The 10806-nt window shown below is 43.8% G+C and overlaps 1 protein-coding gene across 1 annotated transcript; it reads left to right on the top strand.

The window, feature by feature from the left end:
- Positions 1-4556: 4556 nt before the first annotated feature.
- LOC141167271 (olfactory receptor 5AR1-like) lies at positions 4557-10599 on the top strand. The gene is made up of 2 exons (XM_073654703.1): positions 4557-4934; positions 9616-10599. Exons 1-2 carry the CDS (start codon positions 4557-4559, stop codon positions 10597-10599), a joined length of 1362 nt encoding a protein of 453 aa, XP_073510804.1.
- The last annotated feature ends 207 nt before the right edge of the window (positions 10600-10806 follow it).

Raw genomic sequence — 10806 nt, 5'->3', positions numbered from 1 at the left:
AGACCTAGCAACAAGGAGTGAGAAAGTCCGGACAGCACATGGAATGAGATCTCCTCAGAGTGCAGAATTCCCACCTGTAGGGTTAGAGGTTCGGTGACGAGCAGGATGGTCTCCAAGAGAAGTCTTCCATCCACGGAGGCAACAGACAATGGCTCAGCCAGGGACTTGGTGGGAATATGATATCTCTCTACCAGAGACTTGGCGATGAGGTTTCCAGCAGCTCCAGAATCCAGATGGGCGAGTTCAAAGAGACGGTTCTCTCCCCAAGCAATAGAGACCGGTAAGGTCAGAGACGGAGAGGGTTTACTTTTGTCTAGGACGACCTCTCCGAGTGGTCCTAGACACTGGCGTTTCCCGGCTTTTCCGGGCAGGAACGGATGAAGTGCTTCTTACTGCCACAATAGAAACAGCTTCCCTCGGCTCGGCGAGATTCTTGGCGAGAACCGACCATCTTGGTCTGGTCGACTTGCATAGGCTCAGGAGAGACGGAGGGAGTGACGGGTTGCTGAAAAGTAGGAGCTAGGCGTGGAAACCTCCTCTCACGGGTGACCTCTTTGGCACGCTCCTGGAACCGCAGGTCAATCCGGGTGGCAAGAGTTATCAGGTCATCGAGGGTGGTAGGAATGTCCCGACCGGCAAGTTCATCTTTAATACGGCCGGACAGACCCTCCCAGAAGACGGAAACCAGAGCGTCATTATCCCAGGCCAGCTCCGAGGCAAGGGTACGGAACCGTATGGCATATTGGCCCACGGTGAGACTCTCCTGACGGAGGCGTAGCAGTGATGATGCGGATAAGGTTTTCCGTCCGGGTTCGTCGAAGACTTTCCGGAAAGCCGTGAGAAAAGCAGGCAAGTTGGACACCAGGGGGTCTCCTCTCTCCCATAGAGGATTTAGCCAGGCCAGGGCCTCCCCGGTGAGATTGGACATGATGAATGCAATTTTGGCTCGGTCGGAGTTAAACTGATGGGACAATAGTTCAAAGTGCAGGGTGCACTGATTTATGAAGCCCCGAGCCTGGGCGGAGTCGCCTCCGAAGCGAGGAGGTGCAGAAAGCCGGGGTCCGGGGTAGGATATCATGGTATTAGTGGGCAGCGGAGCTGCCGGATTGCGAGACATGGCACTGGCGGAGGTTGCTGGTGGAGCAGTCAGAGTGTCCAGGCGAGTATTGACATTCCGCAGGTGACCCAGGATGGACTCCTGTTGGGACCTTCGACGGGACAGTTCATGACACAGGTCCGAAAGCGAGGGAGCTTGGGTGCCACCGGGTTCCATGGCCCGAGCAAACTGTAACGGGTCTGGGAGGCGGAACCTCTGAGCTACTATACAAGGGGGCGGTCCTTGTAAGGGAGCGGGTGGCGACCAGGGAGGACGGGCAGGTAGTCACAGCAGGTGACCGGGACAGTCTCTGAGTGAACGGGTTAGAGGTCACGGCAAGTGACCGGGGCAGTCTCTGGAAGAACGGGCAGGAGGTCACGGCAAGTGACCGGGGCAGTCTCTGGAAGAACGGGCAGGAGGTCACGGCAAGTGACCGGGGCAGTCTCTGGATGAACGGGCAGGAGGTCACGGCAAGTGACCGGGGCAGTCTCTGGATAAAGGGTAGGTACGACCTGTGATGGCAGAGCCTCCAGGTAGGCTAGCAGGCAGATGGTTGATGTGTGCTCCCAGGTGAGCAAGCGAGAGTCTCTGGAATGGCAGGTGGTCACAGCTCGTGACGGCGGAGCCTCCAGGTAGGCTAGCGGGCAGGTACCAGGTGTGCGCTCCCAGGTGAGCGGGCAGGAGTCTCTGAAATGGCAGGTGGTCACAGCACGTGACGACGGAGCCTCCGGGTAGGCTAGCAGGCAGGTAACAGGGGTGCGCTCCCAGGTGAGCAGGCAGCCTGGTCCTTAGACAGACTGACAGGAGTTGGTAGGCAGACCGTCGGGCCTCAGGTAAGCAGGCAGGTAGAAGATGTGCGCTCCCAGGTGAGCGGGCAAGCTGGTCCTTAGACAGACTGACAGGAGTTTGGAAGGCAGACCGTCGGACCTCAGACTGGCAGGCAGGTAGCAGGAAAATCAAGCAGGAGTTAGACAGCAGGCTGGCAGGAATCTGGCAGGAAACTGGCAACGGGACCTGAGGGCTGAAGCAGAGTAGTGAACTGTGCTACAACATTGCTCGGGCACTTCCATTTTGGAGGAGGTGCCTTTTATATGGGAGGTCCTCCGGCAATTGGCCGGGGACTCCTTAGGACGGCGCGCGCGGTCCCTTTAAGAGAGGGGGAGCGCACGCGCGCCCTAAGCACACTGCCGGGGAAGGAGCGTGCGCCGGAAGCAGCGGGGAGAGCAGCGCTGGAGGACGTCGCGCCAGGAGCGGGGAGGTGAGAGGGACGGCGTCTCTGCCTGGAATGGGGCAGAGACGCCGATGCTACAAAAAGAGGATGGCTTCTACAAATGGATAATGATCCTAAACCCAAATTCACAATAGACTACCTCAAAAGGTTAGATTACCTCTGATGGTTTTACAATGGCCCTCACCGTCCCCTGATCTGAACATAATTGAAAATCTGTGGTTAGACCTCAACATAGCAGTGCATGCAAGACAACCCAGGAATCTCATAGAACTGTAAGAATTTTCCAAGGAATGGATGAAAATCCATCAAACAAAAATTGAAAGACTCTTGGCTGGCTACAAAAAGCATTTACAAACTATGGTACATTCAAGGAAATGTGTCATCTTTAACTTTAGGCTTTTTAAAGATCATTTCATCTTCAACTTGCTTAACCGTTCACAACAACAGTAATTTTGACCAGTGGTGCCCAAACTTTTACATGCCACTGTATCTTAAAGCTACAAGAAATACTTAACTAAACAAACTCTTGATACATGGACCATAGCAAATTTGCTTGCATCAAAGAACAATTCAAAACAATTCAGCCCTGTTGGTTTCCCCTGAAGTTCTACTAAACCTTTAGACCTTGTTTGGGGCCTTTTGTTGTAAGCCTGCATGCTATGTATAAAGGTTGTAGACAATTTGAATTAATTATTTCTTTTAGAATTCTTTATAATGTTTAGAATGTTTTATATGGATCTTAGGCCTCATTCAAGTGTCCATTTTTTATGTGAAAAACTGACTATTTTTCATTAGTATTTTGTATCAGATTTTCATTAGCTTTTCTATTAGTGTTTAGTCAGTGTTTTGTATTTTACTATCAGTGTTAAATCAGTTTTTCTCATATGCAAAAAAAAAATTGATGAACGTTTCCTAGGATGACATCTGTGTGGTGTTTGAATTTTTCATTGACTCATAGACTTGAGGGGGTAAGTTTGAAAATTAACGCCTTCGCAAAATGGCCAATTTCCATTTTTGCGTTTTCATCTTTCCCTAACTTTCTTCCCAGAGCCATAACTTTTTTATTTTTCTGTCCACATAGACATATGAGAGCTTGTTTTTTGAAGGACGAGTTGTACTTTGGAATGACATCATTCATTGTACTACATAGTGTACTGGAGAAATGGGAAAAAAATTCCAAGTGGTGAGAAATTGTGAAAAAAAATGCAATTGAGACATCTTTTTTGGGAATTTGTTTTTATGGCGTACATTGGGTGGTAAAAATTACCTCACAATATAATTCTCCTCATCAGGAAGATTACAATGATTCCAAATATGTATAGTTTTTTTTTATTATTTTAGGGGTTAAAATAATCAAAATTTAGATAAAAAAAAATTGGGGGTTTGTGTCGCCATTTTCCGAGACCTGTAATATTTTCATTTTATGTTCCATGGAGCTGTGTGTCAGCTTATTTTTTGTGGGGCGGGATGACATTTTTATGGGATAGATATCACATTTTGATTGCTTGTTACAGCATTTTTTGTGGTTCTGCAGCAGCCAAAAAAAACCCCATAATTTTGGTGTTCTTTAATTTTTTCCATTTACGGTGTTCACTGATTGGGTCAATTATTTTTATATTTTGATAGATTGGACTTTTATGAAAGTGGCGATACCATATACTGTATGTGTATTTTTTTTCATTATTATTATTAGCTTTATTTTCAATGGGGGAAACAGTCAAAGGTTGACAGCGGCGTTTAACAGGTTAACAATCACGAGCGCTGCTTTGCATCACCCGTGATTGTTAGAGGCAGGTCCTGTCTGTAACACACAGCCATTACCTGACGAGTATGGGGCAAGCTTACTGTGAGTCCACTCCAAACACTTGCTTCAGGCTTGTACGGTGGATGTCATGAAGGGGTCAAAATGAACAGTGTAAAAAAAAACAGCTGTGTCTCCATTTTCTTTTATTCTTTGTGGGCAATCAGTCTGCATAATAACATAGACATGTGTACAGCTACATAGACTCTAAAGGGTAGATGTTCTAACCATCAAAAAATAAGAACATGAATGTAAAACACTATGATTTTCATTTATTAACTTAGAATGCAGCTGTCCTGATTTGAAGCCTCAATCTATATGTATCTACAGTACAATAAAATGTATAAAAAATTGCAGGAATAAAGGCTAAAAAAGTAAACTGTAACATGTAACTGTAAATGTGGATTGTTTTAACCCCTTTACGATCTATGACATATATATACGTCATAGATCACCTTGCCTTCTTTGATGCGGGCTCTGGCGATGACCTTACCCCCCAGTATGTAGAATTATTGACCCGCCTATTAATTGAGAATCTTGAAGCAAGAGTTATCTCTAAAAATGAATATGAGTTTCTGTTGCCCACCTATCCTGTCACCCCTACTTTCTATGCCCTTCCTAAACTCCACAAGGGTACAAACCCCCTTAAGGGTCGTCCCATTGTATCAGGGGTGGATTCCCTATGTCAGAACCTGGGGGTATATGTTGATAAGATACTTCGACCGTTTGTGTTCTCATTACCATCATACCTGAGGGATACATCTGACCTACTGGTCAAACTTGAGGTGATCAGTGTGAATGATGAAGTATTTTTTTGTGCCCATAGATGTTGAGGCCCTCTATAGTAATATACCACATGGAGCGGGCCTTAGAGGGCTGCAGCACTTCCTTGGGACAAGGGCAACACAGTTTGCTTCACATAACTGCTTTGTGTGCAATTTGATGTTATTCATATTGACCCATAACCATTTCTCCTTCAATGGTAAAATCTACCACCAGCTCAGGGGGACCGTGATGGGGAGTCCCTCAGCCCCATCGTATGCTAATCTCTTCTTGGGCTGGTGGGAGGAGACTGTTGTGCTGCAGGAGGAAGCGTGGTGGTTCCCACACATTTTGCTGTGGTCCAGATTTATTGACGACGTTTTCCTTCTATGGTCAGGTTCGGCAGAGGATTTCCAAAAATTTATACAGTGCCTCAATATCAATTAAATCAATATGAAGTTTACATCTGAACTTAGGGAGGATGAGTTGACCTTTTTAGACTTAATAATTGGGGGAGATCAGGAGGGTTTTATTACTACCCGAACCTTCCATAAGTCGACTGCAGCCAACAGTCTCCTCAGATGGGATTGTTACCACCCAGGTCCCCTGAAGAGGGGTATACCCAAGGGACAGTTCCTGCGCATCAGGAGAAACTGTTCCAATCAAGGAGTGTTCATGTCCCAGTCCCATGATCTAAGAGATCGGTTTAGAAATAGGGGTTACCCAGAAAAGGTTATTGAAACGGCTTACCTCTATGCCAGCGGTTAGGATAGTCAGAGATTACTATGCCCAGTGAATCGGAAGGATGATAATAGTGGTCCACCTAGAATTATTGGAAATTTTGACAATAGGGCGAATGAGGTAATGAGTATTATACTGAAACATTGAGGGGTCCTTGGAATGGACCCCGACCTCAAGGGATTTATCTCTGAATGTCCAAATATCACTTACAGGAAGGGACGATCTTTACGAGACCGGTTGGTCCACAGTTTCTACAAACGGCCAACTAGACAGGGGGGGTCGTGGCTGGAGCGTAGGACCTGTGAAACCTTTAGGTGTGGGAATTGTAAATTCTGCCCATGGTTAAGACCGTCTAAAAGTTTCACTGGCAATGTGGGTGGAAAGATCTTTTTCATGAGGGATTTTGCTAATTGCAAGACAGAAGGGGTGGTCTATATGGCTACGTGTCCCTGCCCCAAAAACTATGTCGGAAAAACCAAAAGGGAGTTGCGGAGACGTATTGGTGAACACCTTGGAGATATGCGACACGGGAGGGACACCCCCTTGGCCCGGCACATCAGGGAATCTCATTCTAATAACATCAATGCAGTTTCTTTCTGTGTAATAGAGGTGGTTCGAAAAAATGAGAGGGGGGTGACTAGAACAAGCTGTTACTCCAAAAAGAGTGCCAGTGGATTTTTAGGCTAGGTGCTCTAACTCCGAACGGTCTAAATGAGCAACAGAATTATTGCTGTTTTATTTAATTGATAGGGCCTGCAGCTATCAGCCAACATGGTTAGTTGTATAATTCTGCATAATTGTCATATATAGGTGGTTTTTATATCTCTATATCAAAGGCATCATATCCAAGTACCCTTTGCATGCCCCCCCCCCTGAAATTTCATGTGTTCCTTTCTATACTTTTTATTCTTATCCTTATTCCCCTTCTCATAGGTGTATTCCGTATCAATAAAGCAACATGTGGGATACACTAATTCACATCACTAGAATCTGATCTCCTCCCCCTTCCCCCTCCCCTTCTTTCCTCCCCTCTATGCAGTGCTCTCTGTCTATTACAGTGTATCTGGCATGGCATTTACCTACTCTATCTAGTACAGCATTAATCCCTCCCTCTTTCTGTATACACACTTTGTGGACCATTGTGGTACGGGACTGAGATTGGGATAATAACTTTTTGTGTCCCTGAAACAAGTCCCATTCTGGTACTTATATCTAGTGCACATTACTGTACCATGCTGGGATATCTGCGTTACCTACGCTATGCCTGCCGTCTGTGTTTTGCTGTTGGTGACGATTGCGCATGCGCGGGTATCGCACTATATCGCATTCTCTTCTGTAGGTAGAGGCGTGGTGAAATTACTTCTCCGTCGCCTCCCCTACTGTAATGGATGACCGCGCATGCGCTGATATCGTGCTGATTAAAAAGTGTCTCTGGGAGGAGGAGTGTCTGGTCACGACATGCATGACGTCCTATTGGAGACTTGCGCGTGCGCAGTGCTTTGCAATACCTCTAGTGGATATCAGACCTACAGACATGCGCAGTACAATAGAAGGGGACAATCATGCTAGTTAGGATATGGGGGAATTTTCTCCTCTTGATTGGGGAAGTTGTTTTCTGACTTAATACACCTGCTGGGATGGATATATAATGAGAGAGAGTGGCAGCATGGAATGGACTGCAGACTATCAGCAGGACACCGCATCAATCCTAATCTTTATTTTTCCTCCTGATGAACCTGAATAAGATGGGGAAACGCATCAAGGAGTAATTTAACCCCGTAGGACACTGGGGAGGCAGGATTCCCACACATTAACATGAGTTAACTCTTTTCTACCTTTATAATGCGTGTTACAGTTGGTACCTCTTTTTTGCTATTAGTGACAAATGATTATCTAATACATTGCTTTGGGTTTCTGGCTGATTATTTTGAATATTGACAAGGGTAGAGTTAAACCGAATTTTTATACATTTTTCATATTATCTTGTATGGGATGATACCTGCTATGTATTGTCCCTAACTGGGGAAAATATCTGTTTATAAATAGTCTGGAGTGGTATATGGTTCCTACCTGGTAAATGATTGAACATTAGCACAGGGTTGGTGTAATGAGGTGCTGTATGCAGATAATACACACATATACGCCTGCTATTTTTTTGAACCAGGTTTAATTACCGTACACGAGCAGTTATTCTCTATAGTTGGTGTATTAAGGTACTGTATGCAGATAAAACATATATACACGTGCTACACCCATTTGGAACCAGGTCTATTTATCTCTGGAACCATGACAGACCAGAAATATCTACTGGCTGCACTCCGCAGTGGTGTTTTTGTGTTTTGGTGATCTATCACTATTAAAGGTGAATGGGCTTTGGGTGTGAGGGATTTAGTGCTCTCTTGGTTATCAATATATTTGTCATAGCCCTGCCTTTGATGGAATCATTTATATGTTGGTAGTAGATGGATCACTATTTTAGATTTGTCTATTTCCATGGTATTCATTGTGAGCCTTTAGGCATTTTTAATGCAAATCATTAAAAGCTAATTTTAAATGTTTTTTTTTATGTAAGACTTATGTATACACCCATGAATTTATTCTCTATTTTTGTGCTCTGGCGCTGAGTAAGCATCATTTCAGGCACATGACAACTGATTTGATTCCACCCCTAACAGCCGCGGGTGGAATCGCGATCAACCTGTGGCTGTTAATATGTTAAATGGCAATGTCAAACTCTGACAGCGGCATTTAACATGGCCTCGCTGGAAGCACGTCACTCACTCTGCCCATTGGCGCCCCTGTCACATGATCGCAGGGCGCCGATGGATTGGCATAACAAACCGGGCTCTGCAGGAGACCCCTGTGGTTGTCATAACCGATCTGCTATGATCTCCGCCCAGTGGCTGGCATTCATAGCAGATGAGCATTTCTGCTACACATAGTGAGGCAGAAGCCCTGCTGTGTGTTGCACTAGCGACCAGAAGATCGCAGCTTCAAGTCTCCTAGGGAGACTATTGAAGCATGTAAAAAGTAAAAAAAAAAAAAAAAAAAGTCTTTAAAAAAAAATAAATAAATAAAAGTTCAAATCATCCCCCTTTTGCTCCATTCAAAATAAAACAATAACGCAGTAAACATTAAACGCCGTAACAAAAAAAATCAAAATGGCAGAATTATGTTTTTTGGGCGCTGCAACATTGCAATAAAATGCAATAACAGACGATCAAAACATTGTGTGTACACCAGAATGGTTTCTATAAAAACATCAGCTTGGCGTGCAGAAAATAAGCCCTCACTCAGCCCCAGATCCCGAAAAATGGAGATGTTATGGGTCTCGAAAATGGTGCCATTTTTTTTTTTTTACAAATTTGGATTTTTTTCACCACTTAAATATAAAAGAACCTATATAAGTTGTGAACATAGTTAAAAAAAAACAATTGTGGAATTGCACTTTTTTGCAATTTCACCGCGCTTGGAGCTTTTTTCCCATTTTCAAATACACTATATGGTAAAATCAATGCTGTCTTTCAAAAGTACAACTGTTCCCGCAAAAAACAAGCTCTCACAGGGTCATATTGACTGAAATATAAAAAAGTTATGGCTCTGGGAAGAAGGAGAGCAAAAAAGCGAAAAAGCAAAAACGGAAAATCCCAAGGTGTTGAACGGGTTAAATATGAGTCTTCATACTGTATTTCACCCAACCAGGCAAATTGTCAACAGTTGATAGGTTTCATAAGACATAATGTACTTGTATATGGCCGAATTAGTGTGAGATCCCAGTGTAGTTTAAGCCTAAACTGCATTATTCTACACTATATCAATGAGAAGCTTCATAAATATATTTATGATGGAGCCGTGACGCTTACAAAGGATCTCTATCTCATAAAGTTCCAAGAACTACAAAGGATCACTTTAAGAACATAACCAAAATATCAATTAATTTATAACTGTATATGAAATTATGTTTTTTTTTCTTTCTTTCTTCAGATGAGTCAGCCATCATTACTAGAAGTAAGAAGTCTTAGGAATTACTCAAAGACATCCACATTCCTCCTTCTCGGGCTAACACAGGATCCACATCTTCAGCTAGTGCTGTTTTATTTGTTTCTTATTATGTACCTAGTGACATTGATAGGAAATATTTGCATTTACTTAGTTGTCCACTTTTCTCCCAGTCTCCACACACCCATGTACATTTTCTTGAGCCATTTGTCGTTCATTGATCTCTGTTATGCTTCTTCTGTTGTTCCCAACACTATGAACAATCTCCTTCACGGGACAGGTTACATATCCAGGTTGGGCTGCGCAATGCAGCTATTTATGTTTTCATCCTTTGGTTCCACAGAATGTCTTCTCTTTGGAGTAATGGCATATGATCGATATGTTGCTATATGTAACCCATTTAGTTATGGAACCATGATGACAAATAAAACATGTACCATATTTGTTGCTGCTTCATACTTTGCAGCCATAGCACAAGCAGCCATTCAAACAGGCTGCACATTCAGCTTATCTTTCTGTGGTCCAAACATCATCAATCATTTCATTTGTGATGCTCTTCCTTTGATAAGACTCTCATGCTCAAGTACATTCTTAAATGAGTTACTGATCTCAGCATGTGCCGCTCTCATAGGAGGGGGATCACTTATAATTATCTTAATATCTTATGTTTTCATTGTGACAACTGTTGTCAAAATACCCTCTTCCCAAGGAAAGAAGAAAGCATTTTCCACTTGCGCCTCTCATCTAGCATGTGTCACTTTGTTTTATTGTACCGTGCTATTCAATTATCTTCATCCATCCAGTGGTGTTTTGAATGGTCATGAAATTGTGGCTTCAGTGCTGTATACGATGGTTATTCCAATGCTGAACCCTATTATCTACAGCTTGAGAAACAAAGAAGTGAGGCGGAATATGCAGCAATTCTTCGGTCAAAGAATTATTGTTCACTTATGGTTCATTAACTTCTAGAATTAGAAAGGCTGTGAGCTGGGTTGAAGGTAATCAGTGTAATCTGGTGGTAGAACAAACAATATCAAGCACCAGCAAAACTAAGAAAAAAGTCCTAAGGTGTACACTACTATAAATATTAATTAGTGCATGCACTAGTGTGGCTTGCCAAACAGCTGCCCACAGTGCATGTGTCTCTTGCCATCTCTCCTGTCCTGCTGCGGAGAG

This window comes from Phyllobates terribilis, unplaced genomic scaffold (assembly GCF_046119375.1).
Source record: "Phyllobates terribilis strain yellow unplaced genomic scaffold, ASM4611937v1 Scaffold_11__3_contigs__length_659146591, whole genome shotgun sequence".
Taxonomy (NCBI): Eukaryota; Metazoa; Chordata; class Amphibia; order Anura; family Dendrobatidae; genus Phyllobates; species Phyllobates terribilis.
This window is presented reverse-complemented; position numbering and strand designations above follow the sequence as displayed.